This window comes from Mercenaria mercenaria, chromosome 5, assembly GCF_021730395.1.
Source record: "Mercenaria mercenaria strain notata chromosome 5, MADL_Memer_1, whole genome shotgun sequence".
NCBI lineage: Eukaryota > Metazoa > Mollusca > Bivalvia > Venerida > Veneridae > Mercenaria > Mercenaria mercenaria.
Window position 1 is genome coordinate 35853157 of NC_069365.1, and position 21430 is coordinate 35874586.

General features: G+C 33.9%; 1 protein-coding gene across 2 annotated transcripts; it reads left to right on the top strand.

Annotated features, from left to right (window-relative positions):
• Positions 1-348: 348 nt before the first annotated feature.
• LOC123556878 (uncharacterized) lies at positions 349-20707 on the top strand. 2 transcript variants are annotated; one of them, XM_045347937.2, is made up of 18 exons: positions 349-862; positions 3027-3076; positions 3249-3429; positions 7302-7370; positions 10215-10260; positions 11728-11793; positions 12320-12386; positions 12872-12952; positions 13725-13802; positions 14508-14577; positions 15370-15434; positions 16075-16141; positions 17248-17296; positions 17750-17818; positions 18199-18272; positions 19062-19213; positions 19932-19991; positions 20430-20707. In XM_045347937.2, exons 1-18 carry the CDS (start codon positions 743-745, stop codon positions 20545-20547), a joined length of 1482 nt encoding a protein of 493 aa, XP_045203872.2. In that variant the 5' UTR covers positions 349-742; the 3' UTR covers positions 20548-20707. The 2 variants fall into 2 exon arrangements, with proteins under 2 accessions (XP_045203872.2, XP_045203873.2); XM_045347938.2 differs by lacking the exon at positions 7302-7370.
• The last annotated feature ends 723 nt before the right edge of the window (positions 20708-21430 follow it).

Consider the following 21430-nt stretch of genomic DNA (forward strand, 5'->3'; position numbering starts at 1 on the left):
CGTAACTTTGTGACTGCTCTAGGGCACGCTAAGTCCTGTCTCGGACGTTTATTGGGTATGTTACATATTCGTTAATTGTATCAGGAAGGTCGTTCCAGCTATAGCATCGTTTTACATTTGCAGTGATAAAAGAATCATTCTATAATTCGTAGAAAGTCGGAAATTTTTTCCTTAAGATAATTTTACAAAAATGAGTAATTGGGTATATTCTGTTTGAAATGTGATCGCATTTATTTTTTATTTTTTCAGATTTTCTTAGAGAAACTGAGGTTTAAAAAAATGTCGCGGTAGGAATTTTGTGAATTCGACAGGAAGTGAGTACGAATGTATTAAAACTTGCGATTTATCACTTCCGGTTGTCATTTCCACGCGTCAAAACAAAACTTTGGAATTTATAACCATTTTTGAGCTTAATACGTTAAAATTATTACAGAACATGAATGAACATTGATAAGCTTCTAAAGAGGCTATACAAAATTACTTTGCAAATCTTCAATGCCCTCGGATTTATGAAAAATTTATGCAGCAAAACCAAATATTTTGACTTTTCAGTTTTTTGATTAGAGCGCTGTAGTTGAATTTTTTTACAAATAACATTTCAGTTCTAAATAAAGAAGTTTCAGTAGTTTTGCAGCATTATATATGTGTTGAAAATTACGCTTGTTAAGGGATAAATTCTTGAAGCCAAGGATTTGAAGGAGGTTGGCTCGATAGTTGATAGGAAGATAAGGAGAACGTGACAATGACTGTGGCAGGCGGTTCGTCTGGGTCTGGCTCAAAGAGCCCAGTGAAAATACTTGCAAACATCTTCATTTCGTTTATTGGTGCTGGTGTTCTTGGTCTGCCATTTGCATTTAAGGAGGTATTAATATGTTTAACAACTTGTTGTTATGCATTTCTGCAAAGGAAGTGTCTATCTGTACAACGGTCGTGCCCATTATTTTTCTTTTTCGCACGACGGTAATACCATTTACTATTCCTATCCGCATGACGGGTGTTTCAGTAGTGTTTCTATTTTGGCGTAAGGTATATCTTAGGTAAAAAACTAACTATTATAGCATCATGTTCATTGTTAAAGAATTAAATCGACTTAAATTAGATATTAAAACAGCATGCAACTAATACCATTATTCTATTAGTAAAATCAATTGAATAATTTATCAATTGCAAATAAATCAAACGAATGCACAGAAAACATCCAGGGGAAGTCTCCAACCTAATTAATCAGTCGGGGGTGTAACTCAAGTTATCGCAGTTTATAAGTTATAAATTATAACCCATTTGGGTTATTGCTTATATTTTCATAACTTGTTTCATTTATCATAAAATATTACAAAGCCCTCCTTTGCCAATTCCTCATTTTGAATGTGACTAATATTAATGCAATTATTTCCTGAATCCTTGAACTCTTATCTTTCCAGCTATGCAGTAAAATTTTTTACGCAAGGCTGATAAAGTTTTACACCAAAAGTTTAAAGCTATAAAACTCTTAGCATCCCATTATGCTTATCAGGTCATGATCAGACTGAAAGAGAATTCAATTAACCACTGATTGCTACTTATTTCACTGTATAGGTCGCTTTGTGAGAACCTGTAGCAAAAAGGCTTTTTTTAAATAACTTACCTGAGTTTACTTATATTTTATAACTAATACAGGTTATAAAATGCTTGGAAAAATAACTGAAATAGGTTACATAACTTAAAACAGTTACACCCCTGACTGTTAATAGTAGTTAAGTTATCATACCTAAATGCCGTGATACTACTTTTCTTATTATGTTTTTAATTCAGTAAATCTAGTGTAAGTGATTCAACATCATGCGGGTAGGTACATGATAAAATTGTTAAATAATCGGTACTTTATGGAGATCTGATAAGCTGGGAAAACATCAGAAAAGATTTACAAAATCTTACATGTATGTCTACAGTATTTTTTAGTCATATCAATAACAAAAATAATCAACATGATTTTCCAGGCATGATCATCTTGAGAAAAGTCAGCGAAAATAATCAGCATGACATTCGTGCGAATGACGAAAATAATCTGCATGATGGTCATACGGATAAGGAAAGTTATCAGCACGACCGTCGTGTGGATAGTCTAGGCCTTCTGCAAATGTAGAAATTGTGAAATCAAATTGAAAAGTTAAATTAATATGAAAATTGACATCACACTAAACCAGTCTATATGTTGCTTAAAGTTTAATTGTTAAAATTATATATGGATTATCATACATGTAGATAAAATTTTCTTTTCTTGAACTTTGATAGAGATTAATATTTATTTCTTTAATTTTATATTTTCTAAAGGATTGAATTATGCAGCTCATCGGTGGGTCTAAATAGTGGAACGAATATGAATGAGTCTAACTCATTTAGGTACAAATATTATAGGGTTTGCATCCACTAAATTATACCAACATTGAATTTCTTGCCACTCTGAAGTTTTATTGTTTTGTAGTATCCAGTTTAAAATACTTTAAATAAACAAAAATTGAATTTTAAATAGCGTGATATTTTGTTTAGAAGACACTGTATGTTCATTGTAAAAATGTTTCATTTTACCCATGTGGAAAGTGATAGGTGCATTCTGAATGCAGCTGACCGATTTGTCAGTCAGATTGAAGCTCAACATGTGTTATTGTTAAAATCCAACTTTTCAAGCACCAGGGTTTCAGCCCACCTGCTTAGATTAATAAGGAGACCACAGTACACAGATAGAGGTGTTATGAATTTTACCCCAATGCAAGTTAGTTGAAGTTATATGTTCACTGTGATGATTTGTTAACAGACATCCCCTTCAAATCATGCAGTTTCCCCCTAAATTTGACATTTATACATAGAATTGAATTCTAAAAATATCCCGTTCGGTGAAATTCTGTTTTAATGGAAGAGCTTTTAACTATTGCAGTAGTATTGAATCCTGATTTTCCAACATCAGAACACAGTTGTATAATCAATTTGCTCATTATGTTGACTATGAAGTTAGAAAATAACATGTTAATACTGAAATATTTTGATTTCAGGCTGGTATATTAGAAGGTGCAATTGTGATGAGTCTTGTGGGCATGATCAGGTTAGTAAAAACTCAATTTTTTGTTTTATTATTAAATTCTCAGTATGTACATAACATTAATGATAAAACCAAAAAAAAATAATATTTTGTTTTTACTATTGTGAATAAGCCCCTTTATAATAATACCATATCTGTTGACTGAAAATAAAACAATTTTGTCATCTGTTGTTAGCGTGAAAGCCATGTTGCTGCTGATTGACTGTAAGTACAGAATCCTGGAGAAATACCATCCGCCAATCAAAAAGCATGGAGACAGCTTCATCACAGAGGTAACACTTGATCACACTGAGGAGACTGATGGCCTTATGGATGGTGAAGTTAAAACAGACAGTGACATGGAAATTGAGAAAAAGGTTTGTGTAATGATACTCCCACTAACCTGCCTAATGATTGATTTAACCAGTGCTTTTTAGAAAATATATATATTTGTCTATTATAAAGCTGTCTAGTAATAAATATGATATAGGTGTAATGTTGTCTAGACTTTGTGGCTGTTTTTCATCAGTTAGTTACATCAGTATTAATCAATTCCTTGGACATTCTCCTAAATTGTATTGCAACTTCTTTTAAGATGAAATTACCCAAAACAGAAAAAATATGAATTCATGAGCAAGCATGATTTTCATTATATAGGATTAGTTTTACTGTCCTAGGTTATAGTTGATGTTGTAAGAAGTTTGTTGTAATTATGTTTGTTTGACTTGTATAATTAAACTAGACACATTGTAGTTTCTTTCTAACAGAAATATTTTCTTATAACCTTCCTAAACACTAAAATTACATGTAATTGTCAAATATCAACAATAAAAATGATGGGTTGTAGTGCAAACTATTGAGATACATTTGTACCAACAGTACCAAAGCATAAAAAATACAGTCAACACAGTAAGAATCTCTGTTTATTTTGTTGTGTTGAATGAATGGTGTTGAATAGCTATACTGTATTGGAATACATTTTGACAAAGGAATACATTATCATGTAAAGTTATCATACTTTTACATAAAATAAATATTCAAGTTTTACATGCAAAATTGACCAAAAATAGAAATAGTTTTAAAGAAAATTCTAATATACATTTTTCCTTTATTGTGTATAACTTAAACTAGCTTAAAACAAGGTCTGTCAACTAGACAAAAATAGCTAAATGTAATTTTGGCATTATATGTCAAAATATTATTTCCCTTTCACAAAAATATACATGAATTTTCCAACTGTATAATTATATTTTAAGTATAGCCAAATAAGCATCTTTCTACATATTGCAGAAGTCACCAAAATAGATTGTATCAATTAAAAAAATATTTTGTTTGTAATTTTACTTGTTATTTACCCTGTGGCTGTTAAAAACAAAGAAGCAAATAACTCCTCAGGGTCAGATAGACATCTCTTACTTGTACATGTACACGTAATAGCACACTGTGATATGGACAGAAAACTAAATGCATCGTCAATAATTCTTTTTCGCTTTGGGTTTTCATCAGTCATTTTCTCAACTTAACCTGTCTAAGTCATTACCAGGTACTGCTAACTAAAGTATAATAATGCACACATGCGCACAAAGATACACAATGAAAACTGTTGGATGTACCTTTAAGAAACTTTTCAACCATTATCCTTGACAGTATAATTTATACTAATCATACTATATTAAGTCACAAGACTTCATTTTGTTGTGAAACATCCATTATATTCATTTGAATATTAAATTTAATTGATTAGACAAAAATTAACCCTTATCATGCTGGACATAGCTGATTCTGCTTTTGCGACCAGTGCAGAGCATGATCACCCTGCAGTCTGATCATAATCTGCACTGTTCGCCATTCAGTCAGTATCTTTTTTGTATGCACCCCTTTTAACAATTAATGGTAATATCCAAATCGAAGGTGGACAAGTTCATTATAGGAACTTAGCAGGGTAAGGGTTAACTTCTGTGAAAACTTGAACTGATTTTCGTTGATATTGTGGTTGCGTCAGGCCATGAAATTTAACCCCAAAAAACAAGTAAATTTCCTGTTCATTTGATCAGTAAAATCTCAAATCCATCTTTCGCGCCTACATTTGACCAAACCACACAATTAGGGGCCTCCGTGGCCGAGTGGTTAGAGTCGTTGACTTCAAACCATTTGCCCCTCATCGATGTGGGTTCGAAACCTCATTTGGGGCGTAGAATTCTTCACGTGAGGAAGCCATCCAGCTGGCTTACGGAAGGTCGGTGGTTCTACCCAGGTGCCCGCTCGTGATGAAATAGTGCACGGAGGGGCACCTGGGATCTTCCTCCACCATTAAAGCTGGAAAGTCGCTATATGACATAAAATTGTGTCGGTGCGACGTTAAACCCAACAAAATAAAATAAATAAACCACACAATTCATTATCAATGAAATTAAATGATTCCACAATATTAGTGCAAACTTTAGAAATTCCAAATTCTTGAATTGCTCAGTTGAAATATATTCTGATAATAATTTTGTTTTACGATTATGTTCAACAAAACTAGAACTCTTGTCTATCTTTAGACTAACAGTATCATAACAACTTAATGAACTGAAGGTAGTAGACCTCAAGTCCAGAACAACTGCACATTCAAGGCATGGTCTGTCAGATCCTTTGCAACACATCTTCATTATTTTAGAGCATGCATAATGTTATACCCAAGAAAACAAAATTTTGATTGTTGTATAGGAGTCATCTTATCCGTTGGCTGGTCATTCAGTTTGTCCGTCTGTCTGTTGCAAAAAACTACTTCCACAATTTTAAAGGGATTCCAAAGAACCGTCATACATATAATCACCATAAAGCGTAGATTTTTAATCCCCCGCCGTGGCGGAGGGATTATAGGAATGGTCTGCGTCCTTCCGTCTTTCCGTCCTTCCGTCCGTCCGTCCTTCCGTCCGTAACAAAATCGTGTCCGGTCCATATCTCCTAAACCCCTTGAAGGATTTTCATGAAACTTGGGTCAAATGATCACCTCATCAAGACGATGTGCAGAACCCATGAGTCAGCCTTGTTGGTTCAAGGTCAAGGTCACAACTCAAGGTCAAAGGTTTGAGCCTGCCATTTTGTGTGCGCTCTATATCTCCTAAACCCCTTGAAGGAATTTTATAAAACTTGGGTCAAATGATCACCTCATCAAGACGATGTGCAGAACCCATGAGTCAGCCATGCCGGCTCAAGGTCAAGGTCACAACTTAGGGTCAAAGGTTTTGAGCCTTCCATTTTGTGTCCGCTCTATATCTTTTAAACTCCTTTGAAGGATTTTCATGAAACTTGGGTCAAATGATCACCTCATCAAGACGATGTGCAGAACCCATGGGTCAGCCTTGTCGGCTCAAGGTCAAGGTCACAACTCAAGGTCAAAGGTTTGAGCCTTCCATTTTGTGTCCGCTCTATATCTCCTAAACCCCTTGAAGGAATTTTATCAAACTTGGGTCAAATGATCACCTCATCTAGACGATGTGCACAACCCATGAGTCAGTCATGCCGGCTCAAGGTCAAGGTCACAACTTAGGGTCAAAGGTTTGAGCCTTCCATTTTGTGTCCGCTCTATATCTCCTAAACCCCTTGAAGGAATTTTATAAAACTTGGGTAAAATGATTACCTCATCAAAACGATGTGCAGAAATTATGAGTCAACCATGCCAAGGTCAAGGTCACAGGTTTGAGCCTTCTATTTTGTGTCCACTATGTATCTTCTAAACCCTTTGAAGGATTTTCATCAAACTTGGGTCAAATGATCACCTCATCAAGAACTCATGAGTCAGCCATGTCAACTCAAGGTCAAGGTCACAACTGAAGGTCAAAGGTTTCAGCTCTGTATCTCCTAAACCCCTTGAAGGATTTTCATGAAACTTGGGTCAAATGATCACCTCATCAAGACGTTGTGCAGAATTCATGAGTCAGCCATGTCAGTTCAAGGTCAAGGTCACAGCTAAAATCAAAGGTTTACCCTTTCACTATCCATAGCAGTGGCGGGGGATTTAGCTGTCTTTCAGACTGCCTTGTTCTAGTATGGGCAGAGGTGGGTGGCAACCATATCTCCCCACCAACCCCCAAACATTTACTGATTGAAAACCTTCTGGCCATTTTATATGCATTTTTGGGAGTATTTATCACATGCATAGTAGTGACAGTTGTAGTTGGAATTAAAATTTATGTGAAACTGTGTGCACTTAATAAGATTTGTCTTTAACACAGAATCGATAGATTTTCAATTATTTTATTAGGCAAATTGCACTTGGCACGACAAAATTGAAGATAGTCGTAATGGCTTTTGCACATTTTCTAACATGAAGGTATTATGGTGCTATCTTTTAGCGTTCTAGTTGCTTTGTTTACAAATTTTGCATGGGATTTTCATGTTTCAACAGGACAACCAGCATGTATGTGGGATGTTATTTCCAACTTTATGTTTTTACATTCCAACTTTTATTTGCTTTTGCAGACATTATTTAAATGGTTTACCTGGCCAGTGAAGAAGATCAATCTAGTAAATTTTATATTGGTTTCCCCTGTTCATATATAGATTATATATAGTGAAACACTGTCTGCTCAAGCATTGATTGCATGGGTACACAGGCTGGAAGCCCTGAATAACTCATGCATTTTGTTTATCTCCTTGAAGCTTCGAGCAAGCAGTGTTTTACTGTATCAGGGTTTTTCTGAGTTCAAAGCAGAGACATTTCACCATAATCTATCATACTGATATTTACATTGAATTTTCTAAACAAAAATTGTGTTTTTCTCACTTGCCTTTGCAAAGTGTCAGAGATATTTATTTATCAAATGTAAGGACATGATCATTATATAACATGGTGCAAGCAATAACAGTGAGTTATTTATTAACAATCTTTTAGACTTGAAGGAAGGCTCTATGTGCATGAACCTCTGTATTGAAAACTGGAAGAAAAATCCCTGCATAGTGAACTGGTCTGCAAACTTTTACTTCTGTCCAGGACTCCTTTAACCTATAGATGAGCAAGTTATAGGCCAGCATTTACTCCAAATTAGTAGACATTATAGTGCATATATAGATAGGTTGGAAAGGATTAAATCTTCAAGAACTAACAAGTTTCAGGATGTTTTTTTTTCTCTTTAATCTTTCCCCTCTAAATTTCTAAAATGGACTCATCCCTCATTCAGTTTGGGCAGTACCACTTATTATTCAAAGGGGTGTTCATTGAATATTTACTGACTGAATAGCAAACAGTGCAGACCATGATCAGCCTGCACAGGCAAATGGTTAAACACGAAGAACTTGGTTTTAGAGGAAAACTAATTTATTTTGCTTTATAAAATATGGTTTAAATTCTTAATTCTTTTATTTTGCATTTGCCCTAAACACACACTCAAGTTGATTCTCCAAATACAAAATACCCTGGTTGAAATGAATATTTTCAAATTTTTTAATCATTTTGCTTATGTTTGATTTGAATGGTTCTGAAAATAAGATATGATATTCTAGCCCTTATCATGCTGAACATAATTGATTCTGCCTTTGTGACCAGTGTAGATCGTGATCAGCCTGCACATCCATACAGTCTGATCATGATCTGCACTGTTCGCCATTCAGTCAGTATCTTTTTTGGAAATCACACCTTTTAACAGTTAATGGTACTATCCAAATTAAAAGATGGACAAGTTCATCATAGAAATTTAGCAGAATAAGGATTAAATAGAGAAGCTAAAGATAGCTCTACGTAGACTACAGTAACCTTTCATTGCCGTTCAGTCAGTAACTTTTTGGTACGCACCCCTTTTAACAGTTAATGGTACTGTCAAAATTGGAAGACAGGCAGGTTCATTATAGAAATTTAGGGCTAGTTGTTACAGACTAAGATGAAAGAATTCCTGCTATATAATAAATTTGCAGATCAGTTTGGGATAATGTCACAAGACACTACCATGAAATTGCATGTGAATATTATCTTTTTTGGTCCAGTCATTTTTTTTGTTTTATTTCATATTATTGTTCTGTCTCAAAATTAATGAAAAAAATCTTAGATAAGATTGAATATTATGCAAATAGTTTCACAAATGTGTTCCTTGGGTAGCCCTCTCTAACAGAATTGTTTAAGTCAGCTTAGCAATATAGAGTAACCATGATTCTTGTTTCTTTGTACAAACTCTTTATATGAGGGGTAGATACTTTTGAATACAATTCAATAAAGAACAATTTTGGCCACGAACATTCAGTGATTTGTGATATTAGTTGGACTAAACAAATTATAAATAGAGACAGTTCAATTATTGGATTCTTTATGGAGCTGAGTTTTTTTTTTATCTCTTCTGGTATGTGTTGCTCTGAATTGCAGAAGAGTTTTAATTGTTTGCCTGCAAAACTGAAAAAATAATGTTTCTATCACAGAATTATCGAAGAAAGTTGGCATTTAGCACTTGAAAATTTATAAAATGGCTCTTTGTAAACTAGAGACTTCTCATATGACAGCTTCAATTTGCTGTTATGCAAAACACATAAATAAATGTTTTTATTTATATTGTTTATAGCTTTGTATAGAACCATTGAAAGCTTTCAGCGATTCACACTTAGAAACATGTTTTTAGGTTGATTTTTTCCCCTGTTTTTCTCTTCATAGCCAAATACTGTGATGGATCATGTATTTACAGTTGTGAGATCTGGGCAGTCTTTCCTAATTGGCATGACTTGTAATTGACATGAAAGTGGGACTGATTTCTTTAAATCTTTGGTTTCATAGTACCAAATCAATGAATAATGTGTGTTTTTATCTTTCTTGAAAGTTTAGAAAATTGTCAGGATGACAGATTTTTGTGTATGAATCAGGTTTAATAGGCTGACCTTCTTCTGTATGGGAATGGGGGAAAACTGACATAGTTACAGCATATTTTGTAAGAAAGAAAGGCTAGAATTTTCTGAGGGGAAGGGGATGTTTGCAATTATAGAAGGGGAAAAACTGGTCTGTTTAATTAGTATATGTTGTCATTCATTTGAAATGTTTTCATACATATTGTGAGGTTATTTTGTCAAAAGTAAGCCTATCCAAGATAACGTTTTTGTTAGCATGTAAATTTTAGCTCTTTGAGGTACAAGGAATGTTGTAAATGTATTCAAATTGCATCCTTTGGAATGTAAATATTATGTCTTTAATTTACTTTCACAGAATCAACAGGAGCCAGCCAATACAGAGATTACATATGGAGATGTTGGTTTGTATTTTTCTCACAATACTTCATGAAAAACTCTTTCATAATTTGTATAAAGTTGTATTTTGTATGCATAGGCTTTGGTTTAAATTTACTGACACAGGAGTATTAGCTTTCGATGTAAATGAGATGTGGAACCAAAATTTGTAGTCCTGTTTGGCGCCATATAACTATAGATACTGTGTTGGTGCGCCGTTAAACCCAAATAAATAAATTATTAGAATATCTGTTATAGTACTTATGTGTATGATGCCATCTATCTATCCAGTCTTGCCAGGACTGTAACTTTGACATGCATAGAGCAGTCATAGAAGCAGTTCACAGGAATGTGTTGCATGCAAGACACTAGCTCTTAACTCAAAAGTGAAGGTCACACATACGTGACATGGAGTCTTAAGATTTTGTCAGATCTTGTCTAGACTGACTTTAACATAATGGAAGAAACATATTTGCCTCAATGAGTTGGTATGTTAAAGAAAGGACCTAGTCCCCCACCAATCTCTTGGCAAGAATTTAGTCAGAATGTCATCTCTGCCACCAAGCAAATCATGTGAAGATGGCAAAATCAAGTGTTTGAAAAAAGGCAACCCCTGGTAAATCAAACTCTTGTCCATAACACACAAGCAAAGTGACATGAAGCCAAATGTTGAAAAATGTTAAAAACATTCAACCTGTTTAGGTTTTCTTGTAATAAAATCCTTGAATTTATTCACTGCATTCACAGTACTTTTAAACGATGCAATTGTTTACATTTTAACAAATCACATAAAAGTGCCAGCAATAGTCTGTTCAGCCAAATATATGGTATTTAATTACATGTATTGACATACAAAGTTTATAAAACAAAATTTAAAAATAACAAAGTATCACTTGGCTGAAATTCAGCTTGACAGTGTCTAATGTACAGATAAAGGGAAGTAAAGTTGTGTAACACAGTTTTAAATGCCAGGTCTTACTTGGAGGGCGCAAACTATATCTGATCTTGTCCAGACTATTACTTTCATATACATGAAGAAACCTTATAAATAATGGACAGAAATGTTTGCCTCAGTGAGACAGCATGTCACACACAAGACAGTCCACTGTTTCAAAAGTAAAGGTCATACTCGAATGTCATGGCTGATATTGTCAAAACTGTAACTTTTAATTTGAAAGTAATAGACAGAAAGTGGACTCCTGTGTCAAAGGTCAGGATCACACTTGGAGGTCAAATGTCATTGTTTATTATTGACCATTTTCAGGGCTGACATTCAGTCCTATTTTCCTTTCTAAAATTATGTTCCTTGCCCCCCTCCCCCCACCCCCCATACTCATGTTGTCCTGACTGTAACTTTGAAATGCAGAAATGTTTTTAGTCAGTGGGTTGTGTGTCAATAAATAACGGGCTCAACAGCAAGAGTGAGTGGGCCTTATTAGATAAGGTTAGGTGGAAATTTTGTGTTTAATATGTATATATTGTTGTTATTTCAGGTTACCAGGCTATAGGACATGCAGGTAGAATGTTGGTTGACATGGCTATAGTCATATCACAAACAGGTAAATGTTGTAGATATTCCTGTTCAGTAATGTTTATTTGTATCTTGGTAAAGTTACCATTTCCACCAGTTATTTAGAAGAGTGCTTGTCATGATAGAGACAATGCTCCAATTTCAGAAGGGTCCTTCCTACACAGAGTGGTTAAGATTGCTGACTTCAATTCAGTTGACAATGATGAAGGTTGAAAACACCCATTGTGAGGAACTTATCCTGCTGGGTTATGGAAGGTTGATGATTCTACCTAAGAGCATTCCTTAATATGCATACATCATGTTGAGTACCTAAGATCTTCCCTCAACATCAAATGCATTTGGCATAAATGTTTGTCTCAATGAGACAGGGTGTCATGTGCAACTCCTAGTCCTTTTGACAGCTGGCGGGCTCGACATGTTGCCTGTGTGCATCTAGTTTACATAAAAGTATAGTTACATTGAAAGGTGGTCCATTGCTTAAGCAAAGAAAGAGGGACAATGTAATATATTGGGTACCTTTTTTCTTCATACTAAACTTTGTGTTTATTTTTCAGGCTTTTGTTGTGCGTACATAATTTTCATCACAGAGAATTTATCAGCTTACTTCCCAAACATGAAAATGTAAGTTGAAATATTTTCTAACAACAGTGCTTTCCTTCCAGTGCAGATGTCAAAAAGATCCTTCCGTTTTATGGTTTCATTTTAAGATACTATGGGGTATTTTAAAAAACATGAGCATTCTTTCTAAAATTTACATTATCTGTTGCAAACAAGAACGAGGTTTAATGGAGTATGCGTCAGAGATTCATAATGTGCAAATAATTTTGCAGATTTTATGTATGTTTTGCCTAGAAGCGAAAAACTTTGCTTTTTTACTGGCAGATAATATGAGTAATCCAGTAGTTTTGCCACTATAATATATTTTTGTAACTGATATTCGTTAGCCATAAATCTTTATTTTTTTCTGATTGATAGATATAATATTACATTAATTTTATTTTACAACAGAGCAATGTAGATGAATTCAAATTTTCGTACCATTTTAATGAAAGAAGTGTTATTGCACTAAATTATTTACCTTATTCGCGGATTGTTTATTATTTCAGGCAAGTTTGGCTCCTGATTCTTCTACCTCCACTTTCTCTTCTCACGTTAGCCAGACATCTTGGTGGACTTGCATTGACAAGGTTAGCAAACATCTTACTGCCACAGGCCACAGTCTGGGAATATGTTGGTCAAACAGAAAGCCTTTAAAGATAGATTGTGCTCATTTTTTGCTAAAATATTTTGTCATTAAGCATTGATTTAAATCTAGAAAATTCTCTGACATTAAATGTAACTTGGCTAGCTGTATAAATTAGCTGTGTATGCAGAGCTGCAGTCACAGATGTTGCCTGGTTACAGGTGTTTGTTAAAAAATACTTTAATTTTTTATAACTTTGCATTAGATATTTGTATTGTGATAACATAAACATTTGAAGTATTTAAACCTAATGTATTGTAGTGTACATTCTATGTTTACACAGATACTGTTCAGCAGTTGTTCATTTGTTCAAATATTTTAGGCAAAATGTGTCTTTAAAAAAGTTACAAATTCTATCAAACTTTCTGTTTTCTACACTTGAAATGTTGTGTTGATATTTTGGTTTTGTAAAAAAATGTCAATTTGTTTCATGCTTTTCATAAAATTTTGTTTCTTAAATTGACAGTAACATAATCAGTAACTGATCGATAGCATGAAAAGTAAGCTGTTGCAGGTATTTAAAGTAACTATGATACCTTTTTGGAAATTTTGCAATGTTCTAAAAGAGTGCTACAGAGAACAGAAAATACAATTCTAGTATTTCTATATAAGATTATTTGCTATCATAGTACTGATTTTTTTTCTCATTTAGATATAAATCTCTGTCAGTTCTTAATCTCAGTCATTTCAAAATCTATCATATTATTGTGTTTCAGTTTACTCGCTCAGTGTTCAAACCTGTTTGCATTTGCGGTTGTATTATGGTTTGATTTTGAACATCTTCATACCATTGAGTAAGTTCTCAACATGTTACTATATATTTAGCTAAATGAATAGTAAATTCTTGAGTTTAACATGACATCGGGATTTCTAAATGACCAGACCGATCAGTTTTAAGTTCCTGCCATTTCCACTGTGTTCAGTAAAGCGTTTTTATAACGAACATAATTATAGCAACTTTAGAAGTAAATATTTGAGTCATTCAGAGATCAAATTCAGTTTTTTGAAACACACAAGTCAGAGAAGATGCTGCAAACTAAAATCGACAAAAGTGTTGTTTAAATATATTGGTTTAATACTTCTGTTTTGAGTTTGAGATGTTAAGCAGGAGTCTGTGATAAAGTCTGAGTAAATTGTGACAATAACCATGTGAAAAATGTACCATTTTGCAATATTTCGGATATGTTAATAGAACAAATTGTAAATACAGCACCTCTCAGTTTTAAGGAGTTCAATTTTTCACAGAGGATTGATCTAAATGATATTCATATCTTTATAGGGAGACATTAAGTGTTGCAAAAGTAATTGAAAAGATTTGTGTGTGCTTATACATGAAAATTTTACTTATTTTTAGTGCACAGGGATATTGAATTATGTTATTATCCAAAGTTTCAGTTAATACCAGGCCATTTTGATAATCCTCATTTCATTAAAATTGCATTGTATGAATATTCATATTTGTTGTTGAATAGTGAAATATTCAATGGAATGTTTTTCAGAGTTCATCCAAAGAAGATGAAGTTAAAGGGTCTTCCATTTTTTCTAGCTATATCTATCTATTGTTATGAGGTGAGTTACTCTGCATTATGTATAACAGCTGTTACAAGTTGATATAGGACACTTTGCCACTGTTGTCTCGTTTACATAATGATTTTCATTATTTACATGTCATAAGATATTGTGTAAGGTTATTTGATTAATGAGATACGCTTAGAACTTTTATGTGGTGTGTACACCATTACATTATTGCCAGTAACAGTATTGGAAAGGCTTGCTGGTCAATAGTCAAAACTGTTACTTGAGATCCAAAGAACTGAGGGACAAAAGTTATGCCCCCACATTTATGTGGGGGGCTATAGCATTGCTGCTGTTTGTACGTAAGTACATCCGTCTGTCCCAAAATCTTGTGTGTCCTCCCACACTATTAGCCTGATTTGCTTCAAAATTTCAGATGGACAAGCTTGATATGTGGATGACCATAAAGGAAGGAATATTTTCTTTGACTTATTTGTACCGCAGTTATGGTCCTTTCCTAGTTTTGCTATACATTTTTGTGTATATATAAACAATATCTGATTGTCATTTGTAACATACAAAATTATGACGAAAACTATTGGGATTCTAGCTTAGCTTTGTTGTGCACAGCAAAAATAACTATTTTATAATAATACGTAAGTTTTAATGCAGTCTTGCCTGTTTTGAAAAATTAATTGCAAATGGAGATTATTTCAGAAACATGTGTCTCTAGACTAATTTGTATCCTACAGCTGAATGTATGAAGTACTCTACAACATTTATCTTATAAAATAATGAGAAAGTTTTGCCAATTGTCATGAAATATTGAGCCTTTTTATATTACAGGGTGCTGGTATGATACTTCACCTTGAGTCATCAGTAGCAGAATCAGTTAGATATAAATTTAAAAGGTAAAACTTGTGAAAGTTTGTTTATAATATCTGTTACACTGTGTAGATTGTGATAGCTTACTGTGAGATCATTGATTTTCATGTGGGACTCATTTTCGTGGTTGTGTTCATCCACTAAATTATATGCTGAAGAACAAAGAAAACTCCTACTATACATTTTCTCTTTACATTTGTAAATCCACAAACTTAAGCCCCTGCTAAATTGTTGTTTGGATTAAAATCACGACATTTGGTGCAGCGGAAATAAATTATCTCACAGTATTTTTCCATTGATTTTGTCTTATTTTTTACAGTTTATTTATTTCACTGATAAACTTTTGTCATTTTATTCTAAGTCAGTTATTATGGACTCCTCCAACTACTGATTTCTGTATATGTCAAAGTCATAATCACTGGATAATATTTCCTATCAATAACTGGAGAAACCGTGAACCTCTGGCCATCAGTCTTTATACCATGATTGCTTGTAGTCAATAGATGATCGGCATTAGACACCTGCTGATGTGGCACAGTCTGGCTGTCTGGATTTATATCTGGCATGACAATTTTAGCCAAGGTCACATTATGTTAACTGAAGATTATTTCAGTTGTGAATATACAGATGGTAAAGAAAAAGCTTTGTATGTACTGTATATTTCAGGTATTTTATAACAACAATGGTTATAGTAACATCGATGTATGTATCATTTGGAAGCTGTGGATATGCCGTAAGTCTTATGTTATTGCATGAATTTATACTGAATAAAGTGGAAATAAGGAAATCGCCTCGGAGATTACTGGTAACAGATGTTAGAGCATGTCATAATAACATGCTTTGTTGGCACAAAAGTTTGGTTTAGCTCTCAATTTACTGTGACAAGTGTTTATTATAGATATAATCCTAGAAGTGTTTTTTATCTCATTGATCTTTGTGTCAGCTTGTTGGGGATGATCATAACACTGGGTTATTGATTATTGCCTTAACTGCACTGAAGGTTTAACCTTTAGCATGCTAGATAAATTGTTGTCTGCTGGAAATGTCGTCTGCTAAAATTGTAAAGTTCATTCAATTTGCTCCAAAATTGGAAGAAATATTATCAGAGTAGCAAACAGCTTGGAACCTGATCAGACGCCGATTTAATCGGCGTCTGATCTGGTTCCAAGCTGTTTGCAAAGGCTGTTAAATTCGCCTGCAGCAGGCTAAGGGTTAATATCTGTGTTTGTAAGCTAACTGTTATTTCACAAATACTATGATAAATTCAGCTCTGTCATTTTATCAAGTGTTTACAATACCAGTTTATTAAATGACCCTAATAGTATTTTGTTAAATAAAAACTACATAACATCAGATAGATAAAACAAGTGCTAATAACATTATTTCATTAATTGCTTAATTTGTTTGTTCAGTTTACTGAAAAAAATTGCAAATGCTCATATATAGGATCAAGCATGATTTTGTCAGCTGACTTCGAATCACCGGTTCTCACCGATGTGGGTTGAAGCCTCACTCAGGGCGTTGAGTTCTTCATGTGAGGAAGCTGTTCATCTGCCTTATAGAGGACTGGTGGTTCTGCCCAGGTGCCCGCCTGTGATGAAACAATGCACATAAGGCCACCTGGGGTCTTACTTTACCATCAAAAGCTGGAAAGTCGCCATATGACCTGTAATTGTGTAGTTGCGATGTTAAACCCAACAAACATTTGTTTTGATGTACATAGCACGGCAGTTATTACCTATCTTGCAGCTTGTAATTCCACACAGTAATTAAAGCTTCTAGGGTCATTTTATGGCACATGTGAATTAGAATAACTAACATATCTTTCCTTTATTTCAGTCTTTTGGAAAAGAAACAAACCAAATAATTACATTGAATTTACCTCAAGGTAAACTTATTTTAAAATAATACCTCTCAATTTGGTAATAGTATTTTATGTAGTCAATAGGGTACAGTAAAGTCATTGTCTTAGCAGAAGTTAACCTGTGCTTTCTCATATATGTAAACATTTGTTGAATAATTATTTTATGGAGCACAATGTTTTCTTCAAAACCAACAGTTGTTGTTCAACAGAAAAAAAATGTAAAGAGATTTTATATTATGGCTTTGGCTGTTAATTTTTCATTGAACAAGTAAGAAGAGGAAAATTTCATTGATGTTGATTTCTGTTTGTAGAAATGTAGTATGTATTCTTTTAACAATATCTTAGTTACAAGGGTTGAATGCAGTACTGTTGCAGCGTCTTTGTTTGATATGGAATTGCAGCAGTATTGGTGTCAACCCTTGAAATTTAATTGAATTATTTTTAACTAATTCATATAAATATATGTTTTATTTACAGGAGAATCTCTAGACTTCTCAATGATAGTCAAGTCATGTTTGTGTCTAGCTTTATTTTTTACTTACCCAGGTAATACTATTTTACATAATAAATTGATACAAGTTTCGTCATTTGATTTGCATAGAAATTTATTAAAAAAATGTACAGTCTTTAATGGCCGGACATGTGATGTAATGCATTACAAACTATACAAATGAAATGCTGGGGTATAAAACTATGTTTCCTTACTAGTAAAGGTAACTGGAACAGGTTGATTTTATTTAAAAGAAGTAAAAATGCATTTTACTGTGCAATCATTAAATCTAGTGAGATGACATTCAGGGTTTTGATTTTTAACTTGTGAAGATGAAATTAGTGTGAATTCTGTTTGTTTTTTGGGAGGGTATTTGATTTTGTGGATTGAAATAGCAACAAAACCTGCAAAAAACGAGTCCTCTGTATGTTTTCAGTAATGATGTTCCCTGTAATGCAGATTTTAGATGGTTATCTCATTTGGGAGCCAGAAAACAATAAAGGAAAAGGGGTAAGGCAACGAACAACATTTAATCGTTTTATTTAACATATCAGCCAATTTTTTACCGTGGCTTGAAAATTTAGCGTTACTATTTGATTTGCTGAGATGAGTTACTGTTGTCACCCTTTCATAGGCATTGACGTCAGTGTCACAGATGTTTTATATGTAAGGTTTCTTAAAGACTACTGGACCAAATGCTTTACACTCCAGACATATCTTCAACATCTTGAGACGACCTCACACAACAAATAACATTACTACTTTACTCAGAATTATGCCCATATTTAACCCAGTAGTTTTAATGAAAGTTTAGTATATAGGCAGATTTCTTAAAAATTACATTACCAAATGCTTTGAAACACCATGAAAGTTTTTGACATCATGAGGTGATCTCACAAGGCAGGTGTCATAAATCTAGCTTAGAATTTGTCCAAGTAACGCCACTTTTGTGAAAGGTTTGTATGTTGGCAGGTTTCTCAGAAACAACTGGGCGGAATATTTTCAAACATTAGAAAAGTCATTAGTATCATGGGATGACCTCACAGGGAAGATGACATTACATGGCTTACTTTTTGTCAAAATTATGTCCCGGTTTAAATTTGAAATATTGGTGCAAGTTTTGCATGTACAGCTACCATATAAATTTGATTCACAAGATTGTAAAACTCTTACACTGAAACTGATCAGTTCTTTTGAACAGTAGAGACCTGTTACCAATGTTTTGTTCAAATAAATTTAAATATTAGACTTTTCAGTTTTGAAGCATGTTTATCTACAAGATTGTTTCTATCTATACAGAATGTGTTACGGATCTCAATGGTTGTACTGACAGGATTTATAGTGTTAATGATTCCAAGTTTCTCTAACATCATGGCTCTTGTAGGAGCCACATGCTGTACTCTGCTAGCATTTACACTGCCAGGGCTCTTCCATATGACCATATTTAAAGGGTAAGTCACTGTCATTTGAAAACATTTTAGATTTTAGTAGCTAAGATTTCTTGTCACAAGTAAAGCAAACATTCCAATGGTAAGTAATACTTTTTCTTGCGATACAGAGTATTCTGGATAATATATCAGTGTGAAACAATTATGTCTCCTACACCACTGTGGTGGGGGACATATTGATTTACTCCTGTCTGTGTGTCAGTCAGTCAGTCAGTTTATCACAAACCTTGTCCGCACTCTAAGTCGAACAATTCTCATCCGATCTCCACCAAACTTGAACAAAATGTGTTTGCCAATAAGTCCTCGGCCAAGTTCAATAACTAGCCAAATCGGTCCAGGCACTTCGGAATTATGGCCCTTGAATTACCGAAAATACTGATGCTAGTGATACAGGTCTTGGTGCATGTCGGCACAGGCACTTCGGAATTATGGCCCTTGAAACTCGTTTTTTGATAATCAAAGCACTGAAAGTCTGATAAGGCAGTTGAGGTCTTGAAACAGAAACTGAATAATTTGATTAAACGCCTATTTTTATACAATGATATATTCAATGGTGATGCACATAATAATAATAATAGTTATTATAACAATATTAATAATGACAATAATAATAATAACAGCCTTATTGTATACTACTATTCAGATGATTAGGCAGTTGTGGGAGACATGCGCTTTTCTCAAAAGCAGCTCTAGTTTATATATTAATACACTTTTTTTGCAGGACTCTTTCAAAATGCCAAGTATTCTTTGACTGGTTCTTGATCATTCTTGGTATTATTGGGTAAGTTTCTTTCAGTTTTGTTAGATTCTATGTATGTGTCTGCATCCATAGCCTGGTTAAAATTTTGATGCACTTTATCTCTGTCACTAGATTTGCTTCAGACATGAATAAGTTGTCCCTCATCATAGCCACAACATGTGACAGAAGGGCCATAACTCTTGCCCCAATATTTCATGAATTATGCAACCTTTTTACTATGTATTTTCAGATTATTTCATGTTACCTGTGTTATTACTGCATAGATTTAATTCAAACTTAAAAGTTGTTCAACATCACTATTCTGATCACATGCATAAAAGATTGTTTTCCTTAAAGTGATATGTAAAGCACAAGTAAAGTGTTTTTTAGGACTAAATTATGGTAAAAATTGTATCTGCAGCAGCTGATGAAATAATTTACTTTTTACAGATTACTCAGATTTGTCTGTCTATTTAATAGGGCAATTATTGGAACACTGGATACGCTCAACAGACTTGCAAAATTAGGAGCAGTGGAGCAAATACCTCGTGATATTTTAGCCAATCAGACGGCAGTAGCTGCTACAGGGCAGAAATAATGAGCTAAATATTGAAATAGCAATTCTGTGATTTTAAAATTCATCAACGTATATTTCATTCTGATTACAAAGTGGACCAAATCATGATGAAAGAACCTGCCGAAAATATAGCAGATCAAAGATTATATGAGCCGCGCCATGAGAAAACCAACATAGTAGGTGTGCGACCAGCATGGATCCAGACCAGCCTGCGCATCCGCGCAGTCTGGTCAGGATCCATGCTGTTCGCTTTTAAAGCCTACTGCAATTAGAGAAACCATTAGCGAACAGCTAATGCGCAGGCTGGTCTGGATCCATGCTGGTCGCAAAGCCACTATGTTGATTTTCTCATGGCACGGCTCATATATCCATTGGGTCAACACATTATAAATGTTGTTCATATCAAATTAGATTATTGTTGTATGTAAATATGGTGTTTTAAGCTTCACTGCTGTTTAAACTAACGAAATTTTGTGGATTTAGAATATCATAGGCTATTGGAATGAAATTGCATACATCTGCTATTTGTGTTTAATTAAAAAAAAAAACTTTGTCCCTTTTTTATCCAACCTAGTCATATTTTATGGGAGGATATTGTGGAATGCCCACTATCTATTCCTCTGTTTATAGCAATGACATTAATTACCTCAAATTTTAACAAAATGTAATCAGTAGGAGAAGGAATTTGTATGGCTTCCAATATTTAACGAGGAAATAGATGTGTGGCCAGGTAGTGACATTTTCCTATTTAACATTTTGAATATGAGAAAGTGTTTGTTTGTCAGTGTAGAACAGTTCATCAAATATATATGCTGAATTTGCAGAAAAGTATGTTGCATATCATATTCAGTGGTGACAAAATGTTGATGCAGTCTTGAGGTGCTTTTTAAAAGAAACTAATCCA